This window comes from Rhinolophus ferrumequinum, chromosome 15, assembly GCF_004115265.2.
Source record: "Rhinolophus ferrumequinum isolate MPI-CBG mRhiFer1 chromosome 15, mRhiFer1_v1.p, whole genome shotgun sequence".
NCBI classification, from domain to species: domain Eukaryota; kingdom Metazoa; phylum Chordata; class Mammalia; order Chiroptera; family Rhinolophidae; genus Rhinolophus; species Rhinolophus ferrumequinum.
The window spans coordinates 46,815,573-46,833,174 of NC_046298.1; the positions used below are offsets into that span (position 1 = coordinate 46,815,573).

Consider the following 17,602-nt stretch of genomic DNA (forward strand, 5'->3'; position numbering starts at 1 on the left):
GGGGCCCCTTCGCTCCCAATAAACACCCCACAAATCCTGGTACACATGGGGAATGTTGGGTGCATGGACATGCCCGCCTTGCAAGCCCATGTAGAGCAGACTGTTACCTCCTCCTGGACCAAAGTACGGCTTCTAATTATATTTCTTGTGACTTTGATAAATTAGCATTTGTTTAAGTAGAGCCCCCTTTGGTTGGATGCTGAGCCCCGTTCAACAAATGACAGGGAATCTGAAACAGACAAGTTTCTTATCTTCACAGTCCTGCAGGAAGGACAAAGCACGCCTGGAAGGGCCACATGGGGAGGCAGAGGCAGGATGCACCAGACAGGGGCAGGACCCAGGGCACATGCCTTTATTAGGGTTCATGGGAGAAGTGATTTGGGGTTCTCCAGCTAGGTCTAAATTGGTCAATTGAAACGAAAAATAACAAGGTTTTGGTAAGCTCTGCAGGGATCTATCCAGGGGTATACAAGGTGAAGTCCCTCACAGGCAGGGGACATGCTCACAAGGGCTGCTGGAGAAGTAGTAACGGGAACTTACATTCACTTCTGAGTCTGTGACCTGTTGTCTGCACAGTAGTGTATGCACTAGTGGGAGGGGCCAGTGTCACTTCACAGCAACTTGGCAACTGTGGTCACACAACAGCCTAGCCGTTTGTCTCCCTGCACCTTTCCTTAAGGAAAGAAGAGTCTGTGGGACTGTGCTTCTCTGAGACTGAGTTTGTTACACCTTGTGTCTCTCTGTTTGGTCTCCAAAAGAAGGGTTTGCAGTCAAAGACGATTCCCCACGGGGGGAACAACTCAAGCCAGACGGAACCCCGTTGAGACCCCTGATGAGCTGCCTTGGAACATCTGGGAAGGAGCCTTGCCTCTACTTCCCCCCTGCTTGAGAAAAGCTGCTGCTGACTCTTGCTGCTCCCTCGCACCTAATTGTGAGAGAAGTCTTTAGAGCGATAAGATCAAGCTCTTTCTGCTCAGCTCTTGGCATTGTTTTACCTCGAGAGACTCTCCCACGTAGGAAGGTGCATACCACACCTTAGTCATCATGGGACTATATGCTTCGGCTGTTTTGGGGACAAATAATTTCGGTTTGAAGTCATTTTCTGACGTAGTGGTTGAGTTTCACAGACTGTGTCTTAAACAATGTAACTTCCTTGTGTGTAATCAATAAATACTGTCAGTTGGCCCGATTAGGGGCTCCAGTCTCTCGAGGCTGCGAGACCCTTGGCCCTCTGAGATTTAACTGCATTGAGTCTCTGCTTCTTTCTTATACCTTAACCCAAAGCCGCCTCTTCTCGCCTACCCCCAGCCTGTGTTGTGCTGGACGCGACATCTGGCAACACAACATGGATTCGGAGGCAGCAATACGGTAGTGTAGCTAAACTCTCTATAGCACTACTGTATCTTTATTTTAACCATCATAATTCTCCAGTAGTAGCAATCAGGAAAAGAGGATACAATATATAAGTTATGGGGAAAATAGCCTCACATTATTTGCGAATGAAGGCCACAGGGAAAAGGGATTACTAGTGCTGTCATTCTACTGACTGCATCACCAAATAGTGCATTGATGATTACAACCATGACTAAGGTGGGAGAGGTTAACATTCGTGGCAGGATAACAAGTCATTCATTACACATCGTGTTAGTATATTAAAAAGCATCTGCCTTTATTATAACAATATCAGTTCACACATAGTCTAAATAAAGCATGGCACACCACCTGTACGGTCCATGGATAAAATAGATAAAAGCAGTTAAGGAGCATTCTGGTTCTTCTTATAGAATGATCTTAGAGCTCTGTTTTCCATGGGTTTTGGCAGACTGAGGTTCACTGCTTAGGAAACATGGATGTACAATAATTAGGCACTTAGGGGCGAGTTGTCTGTACTTTCTCAGTTATCTCTGAAGACGTCGTTATTTCAACCACATTAAGTAATACTCAACTAAAAGACACATCAGAGTTTTAATGAACTGCCACCTATGTTGCTTAAAGAACAACTGGAAAAACTAGTTAAAATTCAGAATATTCCTGTCTTACATTAATGCAGAGAACGATGTCCTGACCACCTACCTCACAGTGACTTACATCAATGTTCTAAGTCAACCAAACAGCATCTCCATTTAGATTTCTTCATACATTGTGTATTACAGTGCCCTCAGTCTTCCAGGGAAAGGAGATCTGAGTGAATCCCACCCAACATACAAGGGCTCTCACATCTTGAGGGCAAGCAACAATCAAACCCATGATTCACACACACACTAGGTGTAAAAATATAGTGTCAAGTGACTTCATGCTGGAATCACATTAACATTTCCTTTTGAAAATCTACCTCATGTAATTCCAATAAACAAAAAATACACTGACGGCAATTATACCTGTCCAACATCCATCCCCTTGATAAGTTGAAACAGATTAAAAAGGAAGACTTCTAAGTTTTTTAAACATTTGCTTATTTATTATAAGTACTCTTATTTACAGTATCTGTCAAAAGTGTTCTTCACTTACTACATTCTGATATCAATTCTCTGATATTTCAGAGCTGAGTTTTGATTAAGCACTTCCCCATATTTTTTTAACATCTTTAAAGTCACTTTGTAGCATGAATTCGGTGGGGTATTCTGAAGCACATATTTTGGATGAAGGTCTTTTATCATGTATTAGAAACGGAGAATTTCTCTCCAGTACGTATTCTCAGTTACTGAGGGAGGCTGTAGGTCCAGCAATAAGGTTTTCCAAATTCTTCACTTTTCAAGTTTCCGTCCATTATGAATCCGCATGTGTCGCGTAAGCTGTGAACAATGAACAAAGGATTTTCCACATTCTCTACATTTGTAACGCTTCTCTCTACTATGGATTATCTCATGTCTAGTAAGATGTGAACGCCGATTAAAGGCTTTGCCACACTGTTCACATTTGTAAGGTTTCTCTCCAGTATGACTTCTCAAGTGTCTGTTAAGTTCTGAACACTGAATAAAGGCTTTTCCACATTCCTCACATTTGTAAGGCATCTGTCCCGTATGAATTTTCTGATGCTGAGTAAGACTTGAACTCCGAAAGAAGGCTTTACCACATTCTCCACATTTGTAAGGCTTCTCTCTAGTATGAATTCTCTGATGCTGAGTAAAACATGAACTCTGAAAGAAGGCTTTACCACATTCTCTACATTTGTAAAGCTTCACTCCACTATGGATTATCTCATGTCCAGTAAGATGTGAACGCTGATTAAAGGCTTTACCACACTGTTTGCATTTGTAAGGCTTCTCTCCTGTATGAATTCTCTCATGTACAGTAAGATGTGAACGTTGAGTAAAGGCTTTGCCACACTGTTCACATTTGTAAGGTTTCTCTCCAGTATGACTTCTCAAGTGTCTGTTAAGTTCTGAACAGTGAATAAAGGCTTTTCCACATTCCTCACATTTGTAAGGCTTCTCACCCGTATGAATTCTCTGATGCTGAGTAAGACTTGAACTCCAAAAGAAGGCTTTACTACATTCTCTACATTTGTAAGGCTTCTCACCCGTATGAATTCTCTGATGGTGAGTAAGACATGAACTCCAAAAGAAGGCTTTACCACATTCTCTACATTTGTAAGGCTTCTCTCCAGTATGATTTCTCTCATGTAGAGTAAGATGTGAACCGCGGGAAAAGGCTTTGCCACACTGTTCACATTTGTAAGGTTTCTCTCCGGTATGAATTCTCACGTGTCTAATAAGTTTTGAACACTGAATAAAGGCTTTTCCACATTCCTCACATTTGTAAGGCTTCTCACCCGTATGAATTCTCTGATGCTGAGTAAGACATGAACTCTGACAGAAGGCTTTACCACATTCTCTACTTTTGTAAGGCTTCACTCCACTATGGATTATCTCATGTCTAGTAACATCTGAATGCCGATTAAAGGCTTTACCACACTGTTTGCATTTGTAAGGCTTCTCTTCTGTATGAATTCTCTCATGTACAGCAAGACGTGAACGCCGACTAAAGGCTTTGCCATATTGCTCACATTTGTAAGGTTTCTCTGCAGTATGAGTTCTCTCATGCCTGGTAAGATTTGAACGCCAAATAAAGGCTTTGTCACATTCTCTACATTTGTAAGGCTTCTCTCCAGTATGATTTCTCTCATGTCGAGTAAGATTGGAACGGCGGTAAAAGGCTTTACCACACTGTTTGCATTTGTAAGGCTTCTCTCCTGTATGAATTCTCTCATGTTCAGTAAGATATGAACGCCAAATAAAGGCTTTGTCACATTCTCTACATCTGTAAGACTTCTCTCCAGGATGGATTTTCTTACGTCTCTTTAGACTGGGTAATGGAGTAAAGACTCTCCAACAAGGATTACATTCGTAAGGTTTCTCCAAAGTGTGAATATTCTCAAGTTCAGTGAGATTTAAAGATTGGTTCAAAGATTTGTCCCATTCACTCCATTTGATTGTCTTCTCTACAATAGGACGACTCTGATGTGTAAGATTTGAGCTTTGATCTAAGACACTCCGACATTTACAATGGTTCTCTGGAAAGTGAGTTCTCTGATGCTTATTAGGGTTTGACCCTTGTTTAAAGTTTTTCCAAGATTCATTGAATTGATTGCTTCTCTCTCCACGACATGTACTCTGGTAATCATTGAAGACAGAAAGACCTCTAGTGAGGGCTCCAATTTCATTAAACATGTAAAGGTGTTCCCAATTACTTCATGATACCTATGGAACCATGATGCTTGTATACAAACCCTCCCACATTCATGAAAATAATAGAATTTGGAATAAGAAGGAATTTGTGTCTTGGTGAAAGAATAATGAATCCCTGGTTAAGGGACTGTCAGACGAAGGAGATTCAGAATTTCTATCTTCATTTTCAAATCTCTGGTTTTTAGAAATTTTGACTCACTGTTTAATCCAATCCTACATTTTAAATGACACAAATGATTGTTCACACCAGGTGTTATGGGACTTGCCAGATATTCCACATTTTCTTACAGAGAATATATACCTTTACAAAACTCTTTTCTATCTTTCCATTTAGAAACACGATGTTCTGCAAATGTGACTGCCTTAAAGTGACGGTTTTCCCAAGATGTCTTATATATTTGATCGCTTTTAGCCACAGGGATTTTATTATGATGAACGGTGCCAGTTTCGTTATGTCCATCATAATATCCCTTCGGCCCCTGACACTCCTCTCACATTCCCACTTTTTCATTAAAGGTAGATACTCAAGGTCACACCTTCGATATCTTACCAGAAGCATTTTGTGAAATGAATCTTCTATGTCCAGTTTTGGCAACAAGCCCTGGGAGTCCGCAGAAGACATAGCTGAAAGGCACCAAACAAATGATCACTCTTTTGACAGGCAGGATAAATTCTACCATACGAATTTAATACTTATTATAGGACTTAGGAAGATGGCATAAGAGCCAGCACCAAAACTTCACTCCTCCATGGTTCAGTACTGATAATTTCACAAGGGAGTTCAGAGTTCAGAGATGCCCAGGAGAGTGTCACATCAAAAAGGAAAGAAAACTTGCTTACATTTGCTGATAATAACAGTTAATCCTCCCTGGCCCACCATGGCAATATTGTGAGAAACGCCAATTCCCAGTTTCTTCTTAGGAGGGAAACAGCTGAGTATACCGTGTGTCCAAAGGTGTCCTTTCATTGTAGCTGCCTGAGGGACTCATTTATCTTCTGCATGACACCAAGTGCTCAGGGAATGGCAGTGCAACGTGAATGCATTGTGGTGGCCACTAAGAAAAATGGTGAGTAGTTGTACAAACACCACAAAGACAACAGTATTGAAGACAAACATCAAGGATAGGAAGATACCACTGCCTCTAAAGAAGAAACGGAAAACATTTTACAGTGGAAAACTACACATAAAAAACACAGAGAACACACATCCCTAGAACAGGATTGATAGGCCTCACAATTTCAAGCATAGCTGCCTGTTATTTGTGTTCTCCTATACAAAGCAAGTACAAAGCCTGGGATGGTGGCTGTTTCTGCTCCAAAAGCTCAACAGAAGATCACAAGACATATAAAGGAAAAGAAAAACACGGCCCAGTCACAGAAACAAACTGAATCTCCAGACACTGGCCCTAAATTAACAGAGCTATTAATTACCTGAACGGAACTCAAAATACATTCTCATCACTTTAAAATGTTTTAAGTTACGCCCAGGTAACCAAATAATAGGTATACCAGACACACAAAGAGAAAAACATCAGAGACATATCACTGCCACAAAACAAAATAAAAAAGAAACAAAATGGAACAAAGTTATGAGGGGAACAGTGGGACAAGAAGCTCCAAAACGTGTAGAAAACAATTCTAAAATGGTTATAGTAGTATCTCCCTCTCAATAATCAGTTGAAGTAAAAACAGATAAAAGTTCCCCAATAAAAAGACATAAGTTGGCTGAATGGATTATAAAATAAAATCCAACACGTTTTGTCTACAAGAATTCATTTTAGATGTGAGGACAGAGGACATAAGTAAAAGTATGGGAAAAAATATGTCATAGAAACGGTTACCAATAAAACGTACGGGTGACCATACTAAATCAGAGAAATATACAGTACGTGTCAAAAACTGTTACAACACAAGAAAGGACACAACACAATGATAAAAGGGTGAATTCAACATGAAGCTACAACATTGCATTAACATAAAAAATGGTGCAGCCAAAACAGTAGAGAGCTTCCTCAAAAAATGACAAACACAGTTTTCACATGGCCCAGTAATTCTATTTCCAGGCATTAATATCACAAGGAATACCAAAACACAAATTTGAAAAGGTATATGCACCCCTATATACCTTTAGGAGTATACTGCAACATTATTTACAATAAACAAGATATGAAACCAATTTACTTGGCCATTGACAGATCAATGGATGAAGAAGATGTGATAAATGTCCACAACGGAATGTTTCTCGGCCAGGAGGAAGAGGAAATCCTGCCAGTGGCAACATCATAGAAGGACCTAGAGGGTACTATGCTAAGTGAGATTAGTCAGACACAGAAAGACTACTACCACACAATTTTGCTCTCATATAGAATGTAAAAACTAAAAGAGAAAAACAACAAAAATAATCAGAAAAAAATTCACAGATACAGACAATTTACTGATGTTTGCCAGCAACGACAGGGACAGGGAAATAAGGCAAAAATGGTGAAGAAGACTGAGATATAAATGTCTTGTTATGAAATGAGTAAGGCACAGGATGTAATATACCATACGAAATACAGTCAACAATATCGTGATACATTTCTTAGGTGAGAGATGGGTCCTTGACTCAGCGTGATCACTTTGTAAGACATGTGAATGAAGAATCACCATGTCATACAACTGAAACTAATGTAATATTGTTATATCAACTATAATAACAGAAGTAAACAAATAAAATAGTTGATATTTGGGACCACAATGAAAACTTAAAATATCTTTATACTGTTTCAATTTTGATAACAAGCATGTATTATTTTTATAATTCAATAAACACTAAAAGAGTGAAAAAAAAAGGAAAACAATGGGTCATCTTTGATGGTGCTGTATAATTAGGAATGAATTAAAAGATTTCATTAGAGGGGACACAATACTGCCAGAAAACTTATATGTAAATTCTTCTCCATCACCTGTAAAGGTCTACTATGCAAAACATACAAAGAAGACTTCAAACTGATCGATGAGAAAACTATTACTATCAATCCGATTGAATATTGGGCCAAAGCCCTAAAGAAACACCACACTAGACAAGATACACGAGGCAAACTGATACATAAAAAGATGCTCCACATCGTATGTCACCAGGGAAATGCACATTAAAACAACAATGAGAATTAAACACACAGCAAACTAAACACCACTACACACCTATTAAGAGGGGCCAGAACCCAGAACACGGACAACACCAAGTGCTGGTGAGGACATGGAGCAGCAGGAACTCTCACTCACTGCGGGTGGGAACGCAAAATGCTGCAGTGTCTGGGGTACAGTTTGGTGGTTCGTACAAAGTTACACATCCTCTCACCATAAGATCAAGAAATTGTGCTCCTCAGTAGTTACCCACAGAGTTGAAAACATTTATCCACCCAATAGCCCTCACGTGTGTGTGTCCACAGCATCTTTGTTCATAATTTCCAAAACTAGGAAGCAACCAAGATGTCTGTCTAGAGGTGAATGGATTAAGTGGACTGTGGTGCATACAGACAATGGAATATTGTTCATCACTATAAAGAAATAAGCTATCAAGCTATGACAGGACGTGGAAGAAATCTAGATACATATTAAGTGAAAGAAGCCAACATGAAAAAGCCACATAATGTATGATTCCAGCTATGACATTCTAGAAAAAGCAAAATGATGGAAACAGTAAATAAATCACTGCTTGCCACGTTTTAGAGGCGGGAAGGTTAAACAGGCAGAGCACAGAGACTATTCAGGGCCATGACACTACACTGTACGACACATGTCATCATAAATGTGTCCACACACACAGAACAGACAGCCCCACAGTAAACCCCAGGGTGGACTATGACCTCGAGCTGACTATGAGATGTCAATGTAGCTTCACCTATGTAAAAAATGTATCCCTCAGCAGACATGGGGAAGGGATGGCTGTGTATACGGGAGAGGCATGTGGGAATTCTCCGCAAACTTCTACTCAATTTAGCTGTGAAACTAAAACTGGGTTTAACATAACAGTCATCCTCAGACTTCTGCTTCTCCGAAATAACTGATTTCAGTTCCATGTCTTTCCAGAAGTTCGTTATGCTTATACGAGAACATGAATATTTGTATCTGCTATTTAAAATAAACACAACATCACCACACATGAATTATGCTAACCACTATCAAAGAAACAGAAAATACAAGTGATGGCAAAAATGTGGAGGAACTGGACCCCTTTGGACGGATGGATGAAATAGCAATTGATGAAAATAGTATGAAAAACAATATGGAGGCTTCCCACAAAATTAGAAACATACTATGATGCAGCCATCCCAGTTCTGGACACATTTCCAAGAGACTTCAAAGGAGGCTCTGCAAGAGCCGTGTGCACACACATGCACACTGTAGCATTGTTCACAAAAGCCTGTAATACATGCAAGTAACCCATCTCGCCATCGATAGATGAACGGGTGAAGAAAATGTAGCATATACATACAATGGAATATTATTCACCCTTCAAAAAGAAACAGATGCTCTCACCTGACACAACGCAGACAAACGTTGAGGACATTTACATAAATCTCATGAATCACAAAGACACAGATACTGTAAGAGTCCACTTTTGTGAGTCACCTAATACAGTCCTCTTCATAGAACAAAAAAAAGGGTAGTAGCCAGGGGTTTGGGGTGAAGGGAAATGACGAAGTGGTTGTATAATAGGTACTCGGTCAGTTTTGCAAGATGGAAATTTCCAGAGATCACTTGCACAACAATGTGAATATACTTAATATGACTGGACTATAGTTAAGAGGGTAGATTTTTAGTATACTTAATATGACTGGACTATAGTTAAGAGGGTAGATTTTTAGTCACACATTTTCACCAAAATTGAAAATGAAAAATATCTATGAAACATACAGTTATAGAACATTTCAAATATTACCTTGAATTAAAAAAACCGGTTCTCTCACAAAGAGAATGTAAAATCAACAATAAATACATGTGAAATTGAAACTATTATCACAACTACTTAATTATTCTGGATAAAAAAAGCAATGACCAGGGCCGGCCTGGTGGCTCAGGCGGTTACAGCTCCGTGCTCCTAACTGCGAAGGCTGCCAGTTCGATTACCACATGGGCCCGTGGGCTCTCAACCACAAGGTTGCCGGTTCAACTCCTCGAGTCCCGCAAGGGATGGTGGGTTCTGCCCCCTGCAAATAACATTGAACATGGCACCTTGAGGTGAGCTGCTGCTGAGCTCCTGGATGGCTCAGTTGGTTGGAGTGCGTGCTCTCAACCACAAGGTTGCCAGTTCGATTCCTCGACTCCCACAAGGGATGGTGGGCAGCGCCAAGCGCCCAGCGCCTCCTGCAACTCAAGATTGAATATGGCACCTTGAACTGAGCTGCCGCTGAGCTCCCAAATGGCTCAGTTGGTTGGAGCATGTCCTCTCAACCACAAGGTTGCAGGTTCGACTCCCACAAGGAATAGTGGGCTGCGACCCCTGCAACTAGCAACGGCAACTGGACCTGGGGCTGAGATGCACTCTCCACAACTAAGACTGAAAGGACAACAACTTGAAGCTGAACGGCACCCTCCACAACTAAGATACAAAGACAACAACGTGACTTAGAAAAAAATCCTGGAAGTACACACTGTTCCCCAATAAAGTCCTGTTCCCCTTCCCCAGTAAAATCTTTTAAAAAATAAATAAATAAATAAATGGCTTCAGGGAGAATTCCTCAGCAGAGAGCATAGATTTTCCCCGGCCCCTGAGGCAATGGAACAATAGCCACACCAGGGCGGCCCCCACGGTCCAGGGGGAGGACCTCGGCCTTCACTGCAATGGGACCCAGATCACTGAGCAGGAGGACAGTCCCTAGAGGATGTGGAACATGGGACGTGTTGGACAGGACTGTCCCTCTGTGACAGCAACAGAACGAAACCTGGGCTCCTCACATCCTTTCCACTGAAGTGGAGCTTCCCAAACCACATCTTAAGGTCTGGCTCCTCCGGGACCTTGGGCCCTCTCACCTGTGTCATCTGCCTCCTTCATTCCCACCTACCTGGGTGGATGGACACTGCCTTTTTTCGCTGCACATCCCAGGCGTCCTTCATTCTCTCCAAAAAGATAACAAGGTCTGGTTTAGAGACAGCAAGACCTGTTTATTAGAAAAAGGAACATGAGTTTTGATGGAGATTCTCCAATTTACTATCCAGCACGTGCTCAGCTGAGAAGGACATTGCAGAAAGTTAGAATATTCTAGAAAATGATTCCCCAAAACACTCTTTTGTGACAGCACCTTTACCAGACAACTTGGAATGTTTTCACATCCTGTTTTCCACTCCAAGGGCATCATGAAGACTTCTTTTCTACACCACCAAACCCCTCGTTTATTCCTCAGAGCCGGGATCTGAAACTCTACCACACAAAGCAGAAGCTCCCAGGAGACGCTGTACTGATGAAGGAAACACAACCCTGCGGTGGGGTAGGAGTTCTGGAAGGAAGTCACCCTCACCCAGGGAGCACAGGTTCCTGTAGTTCTCCAGCATCACGTCCGTGTACAGTTTCCGCTCAGCTGGGTGCAGACATTCCCACTCCTCCTGAGAGAAATCTATGGCCACATCCCTGAATGTCAACCGTCCCTGAAACAAGACACATTTATCACGAGGCCGTGGGCAAGGTCATAACGTGACTCAAAATGAAAACAGAGTTAAGAGAACTGCTTTTGACATAGGAGAGTGTCCGGAATTAAACACTAAGGTAGGTCACTAACAGTAATATTCTGTAATATATTTTTTAACTCTGAGATAAGAGGATGACGTTATGATCCACAAACAACTGTACAGACTTTCCTTTTCTGGAACATAAATTTTCAGGCATCAACACAAGCATATGGATTTTTGAGTGTTGTATCATACAGGATACACTGGGTACATTTCTCGGCTGGAAATGTCATGGTGAGTTAGAAATGGAATGTACTTCTCAAATTTTCACGTGAACAACAAGGAACTAAGGAGTTCCGGGGTAGGGAGGCTGAGTTTTCACGTTTAACGAAATCACTTTTGACTAGTGACGCCAATGCTTCTGGTCCATGTGTCACACTGTTGAATAGCACAGAGGAAGGAAACAGGAAAAATTCATATATGACTTTGCCCTGACAGAGTTTTATGGAATTTATACTTTTCACAGAAGTATAAGAACACAGTCTTTTTTGAAAGCTGTCTTAATAAGAACATTGTTTTTTACAGATTAATTCATAATGCACATAAGTAATCTGAGAACAATATTATTCTTTCTCTTCTATGAGAATATTTTGTGAAGCATCCAGTAAATGGGAGAGCTTGGGTTTCACTCCAAACTGTCTCTAAAATTTTTTAAAAACACAGAAACCAGTATGAATAGACAACCATAATGAACATTCATAGTAGTTTCTATAACTCAGAAAAAGAGAAACATTTTAAGTAAGAAACAACGGCTCAAATAGTGTTAAGATTTTATGCACCCAGACGGACGGACAGACATACGGGAACTGTGTCCACATGAAAAGTGAGATAGAAGGAAATTGTCATGTCACTGAAGTCACAATTATTTTAATTCTGTAAAACTCAAAAATGTCTGTGGGTGATACTCTGCCTTTTACAGACACAATAGGGAGAGGAACACACAATAACAGGTAAGTTTGAGCTGCTGTTTTTTGAAAAAAGTTTGCGTATCATTTGTGCTGAGCTATACATTACAAACTTCCCACACTTCAACACTTTAATAATATGATTCTTGCAAACTTTCTTGAGAACACAAAAAGGGATGAAGTAGAGAATGTCTGTGACATGAGTGTGGGATACAATGAAAATTTACAGGAACAAGGCCTGACTGATGAAAGCCTCCACTCCAAAGGCAATTATCTCTAGTAAAGAAAGCTGAAGGCCTGCAATTTCCAAAGCAGAGAAACTAAGAAAAAAGGGAGTTTCCAGATGAAATGTGATGATTTGCACATCTCTCTATAAATCCTTCCAGACCCTTGTTAATGATAAAGAAAAAAATGTTAACTTTATAGTAAAGATAGGACCTCAACCAAGTGAAAATCAGGTGCACAAAATAGCCTGGAGAGTTGGAAAGAAGGAACAAATGGGTATCCTGGAAAGAAAGCCTGGAAAGAAGGAACAAATGGGTATCAGCTGACCGAGGCACAGGGAAGGACACACCATCACTGCTGTGATGTTACTGGCAAAAACAAACAAATAAGGAAATCATAATGTGATACTGATCATAAAAACTTTCGTTGTATGGAAATTTCAATGCACATATAGCTCCCCAGTTCTGTAACTCTAACAGTGCATTTAAACAGTAAGTCAATATTACCGATCTAGCGAGCAAGTCTTTTACAATTACTCTTTGTATTTCAGAACTTTCCAGGCTCTTCTGTGCACTGAGGCATCCTGGGTGCTCATGCACATTCTTACCCCTGTTCTACAGCCCTGACGCTGCAGTCACAGGACATACACCTACACCTCCCTTCTTCAAGACACTGGGCATCTGACACCCGTCCAACAGGGACCTTGGACACAACCACCTTCCCAGGTGGCTCTGTCATAAAGGGGATGTTTTCAGTAGTTGAGGGTCAGTAATTCACGGTGAGAATTTCTTATGTCCTCAGGGAGCCTGGATGGACAGAAGGCAGACAAGGCTCTGGGAGAAACTCCATGTGTTCTACAGAGCTGACTTTGACTCTCATGAGAAGAAAAGTAAAAAGTCAGTAGTTGTAAAGAACATCGTTAGGTAGGAATATCAGAAGTAGAGAATTAACTGTGGCAGGTTCTAAACCCATGGATTTTAGCAGGAAAAGCGGACATAGCCTGTGACCCAGGACGGAACGCTTACCCGAGAAGCAGCCATTTCGTCCTCGTCCTCCTCCTGCTCTGGGTTGTTCCCTCAGGTGACGTTCTGGGGAGGAATGACTCCTGCAGCTTGAGATTGTGCCTTCAAGGGTGTGGGCACAGGCCCTTCATCTGCTTCCTCCCAACTGACAGGCAGAAGGACCTTGAAATACTGAGATGGTCACCCTCTCCTGTCCTATGTCCCAGGACACAGTCAGGGACAAGGAGCTCCTGCGTGAAGACAGAACTGTGAGTTTTTGCTTTCCTGTCTTTCGGTGCCCTCTCCTCACACAGCCGTCTACAAATTCCAACAGCCGTGAGAACAGTGTGCACTCCTGTGCCCACAACCTCAACACATTACCCCGCTACCTCCCCGTGCTGTCAACTGTCAGAACTGTGTCCAGGAGCCCCCAGCTCATCCCTGGCCTTGCCTGAGAGTCACCTGGAACACCTCATCAAAGCAACCATGATGCTCCACCCAGACCTCTTATCCAATTCCCAAGGGGTGGGCACTGGTGATATCACTCCAAAATCCTCATGCAACCCAGGAGGAACCCAGATGGGAACTTTTAGCTTCAATGACCATGCAGGTCTGGGGAATCAGGGCCCATTCTAAGGAGTTATGGGGGGGACCTAGGAAACAGCATCTCTAAGTATCCCTGGGGGAGCTGACTTGCTACCCAGACCTCTTTGCAGTCACACTGGCCTACAGATTTCCGACTCCATAGGCCTGAGAGCTCTGGAAGTGTGAGGGCTTGGGGCGGGAACTTCTAGAACGGCTAGCTCCCGGGGCGGTTTTCCTTCCTCTTTTCCAGGAAATCACAGAGAATTAGTTAAAATCTATAATATAATGAACACACATTTTGGTGCTGAAAACTTGTAAAAAAAAAAAAAGGGTTACCAATGGAAATACGCTGATCAAATTACTTCACAGTGAATAGATGGGCTCCATGGAAACCAAGTTTCAGGTCTGTCCTGTTCATCACTCCACAATCAGAGAATGGACATGAGGGACTTAGGGGGACAGCTACTTAGTAGCTCCCAGCTCACTAATTTAACAAATCCCGTTAAGGGAAAACAAAAGCTGCTGAATATCAGACTAACTCACCAAACTAGGTTCTCACCGCAGACATCCTCACCAAATGCACACTGAAGCAGCCCAATATTATTAATAAGTACCAATGCATGTTTCAACATGATGAAGAGTAGAAAGAATGCAGGGCTTCTCATCTAAACCAGTGACAATGTTATTAGAAGGGAAATTGTTTTTGACTGTACTGACTTCCAGGGTCAAAGTTTAAAAAAAAACTGAGACTACCTCATATTTAGAAAAGAATGAGAGCTGGTAATAAGATGTCACCAAAACTCATTTCAGCATTTCGTGACTATTTAGAAAAAAACAGAAATTCAGTACATTAAGATTTAACTCAATATGCTTTTTATAAAGAACAATAAATTAAATGTAAGAGAAGTAAAAAAAGAAAAAGTAAATTCCATGTAAAAGAGAAAAAGACACAATGCTTTTACTATTCCTTGAAAAAAATTTACAGGGCAACAAACTCAGTCATTTCTAGTCCCAGGTCACGTCCCTCATGCCATCCCAGGAAATGAGAAGGGACCCATGACTGAGTGACATAGGTTTCCCTTCTCTGGCTGCATAAGAATTCCACGTGAAAGCCACCCAATGATGAAATTAATTATAAAATTCACAAGCCTTAAAAACTGGAGATGTGTAATTCTTGTTTTCATCTGTGTGACTGAAAATGCAGCGCGTGTAAAATTGAATCGATTATAAAGCCACATGTCATATATCACGACTTGATCGCCCACATCCCACCTGCTCACGACTCAACCAGCTGGGGGCTCCCCTTCTTCCTCTGCTACTAGGTATTCCTGCCTATGGTCTGTGTGTCCCTCTCGACCTGGATCTCTCCACTGCGGTCCTCTCCTGCCTCCTCTCTCCTCTCCTGATTTCTCCATTCTCTCTATTCCCTTCCCTGTACTTTTTCCGTGAAACTCTTGAAACCTATTTAACCTTCAGTTGCTCTTTCTCCCCAATCTGTCTGATTGTTCCCCATCTCCGCGTATTTCTGCCTCTTTCTCTCCGACCATGTGCCCCTCCTCTTCCCCTGTGACACTGTCTGTCCTGTTACACCCCTGTGCGGGGACTCACTGACACCCCCAGCTTAGCTCTCAGTGAGGCTACTTGCTGTGCTGTCAACCCCCAACCCCTTTCTGTTCCTGCACTCGGCTCCCCTAACTCTTCTCCTAACCCCTCTCTCCTCTAAAGCGCCTTGTCCCTTGTTGCCCCACTGCTGCTAACCGGGGGCCCCTCTCCCTTTAGGTTCCCCTTCATCTCTCTGCAGCTCCCCCTTCCCTCTGTATTGCTCCCTTTTCCTTGTCCTCTGGCTACTTCCCCGAGTCACTGGTTCTGTCTCACCGTCGCTTTACAACTCCCTCCCACGTGCTCTGTTCTGCCTCCTCTTTACCGACCCCGCACTGATCGTTCAGATCGTTCAGCCCTCTCGCCTGTGGACTCATCTCATTCTGCCTCCTTCTCGGGACCCCCTCACACCCTCGTTCTGCCGCTTTCCTGGCCGGCCCTTCACAGTCACCGCTCACACAAAGCCCCTCCCGCGTGAGGGGGTGACCTGGTGACACCCCGCGGTGTTCCCTCCTAAATCCCATCCCCCTGAAGTGTCGTTTTCCTGGGATTCGGGCCTCTTATTAAACTGGGGTGAGGGGGGTTGTAGGCGGCGGAGAGGGTCTGCCGAACCCCAGCCCAGGGAGGAGGCGGGGCTCCAGGGGCCGCGTGGCGGGGCTGGGGGAGGGGCGCCAACGGCTGGACTCCATCTCCCGAGTCCATCTCGGGAGTTCACACCGCGCGTGGAGGGCCGCCCGGTGGAGGGTTTTAAGGAGGAAAACAACGCGGCAGGCGGGGTCTAAGGGCCCGAAGGCGGAGAGACCACAGGGGGAACGGCCTCAGTTTACCCGGAAACCCCCGCGGAGCCTCCACCGGGCAGCGAAAAGGTCTGGGATCGGGACGTCTCCCCAGGACGCCGGACTCACCGCTGTGTGGGGCGCTGGTGCGGGGACTTCAACGTCCGTAGTGACCGCCAGGCGTCACGTGTGCGGGACCGTGGCCTGAGACGCTCAGGTTTAAACTACGAAAACTGAAAGTCACGGCGCCAACCCGACGTTCTCTCTGCTTTAGCCGCTTCCGGTTGTGCAACAAACTCTGCGGGGACGCGACGTGAAAACCTCGGCCGCAGGCGGGACCTGCGCTGAGCGCTAAGGTTATGGGCGGGGAGGGTATTGTATCCAGGAGTGGGCGAGGCCCGCGGGAGGGAGGGACCGGACCCAGGGGAAGGGGTGGGGCCACAGTTGGGGGGGCGGGGCTTTTCTGCACCTCGCTCATTGGTTACAGACTATTGTGTTCATTACCTTTATTTTAGGTAAGATCTTTTGCACCCTCATTATATATATATATATATATATTGTTGTTGTTGTTAAAGATTTTATTGGGGAAGGAGAATAGGACTTTATTGGGGAACAGTGTGTACTTCCAGGACTTTTGAAAAAAAGTGACCATGATGTAACAAGAAAAAATGTAATCCACACTTAATGCCCTCTCGCTCAACAATACATAGAACAATTAGAAAGAAAATCAGTACGTAGAAGACTTTAACAATGAAATTAATAAATCAATGAAGTTGACCAGGTGAAATTGCACCGCTAATGTATTTTTATTATAGCCTCGTAAATGTCAAGGGCCAGAGTGTGGAGAGAATAACTCAAGTGCAATTTATGAGTACATGACCCCTAAATTGTATGTTCCTTGATCGCACGATGGAAAGAAATTGTTATCAATTCCTTCAAACTTGAGCGCCTAATGGTGCACTGCTGGTTTGTTATGGAGTACCCTACGGAGGTGGGATAAAACAATGTCGGTACAAGTAACATGATTCATTCAAGGTTATGAAAAATGATTAACTTTATTCATTAAAACATGAGCCCTAAGATCCATTCCCAATACTCGGGCAAAAGGTAATGCC

General features: G+C 42.9%; 1 protein-coding gene across 1 annotated transcript in view; it reads right to left on the minus strand.

Moving 5' to 3' along the window:
* LOC117034668 (zinc finger protein 91-like) overlaps positions 1–16,778 on the minus strand; it is a 52,431-nt gene extending 35,653 nt beyond the window's left edge. The window contains exons 1-6 of the mRNA XM_033127889.1: positions 16,617–16,778; positions 13,552–13,778; positions 11,189–11,315; positions 10,736–10,831; positions 5,192–5,312; positions 2,885–4,260 (exon numbers count right to left, since the gene is read on the minus strand). Coding sequence (XP_032983780.1) covers positions 2,885–4,260; positions 5,192–5,312; positions 10,736–10,831; positions 11,189–11,315; positions 13,552–13,566 — 1,735 coding nt within the window. The 5' untranslated portion in view covers positions 13,567–13,778; positions 16,617–16,778. The remainder of the gene's footprint in view (positions 1–2,884; positions 4,261–5,191; positions 5,313–10,735; positions 10,832–11,188; positions 11,316–13,551; positions 13,779–16,616) is intronic.
* Positions 16,779–17,602: the final 824 nt, after the last annotated feature.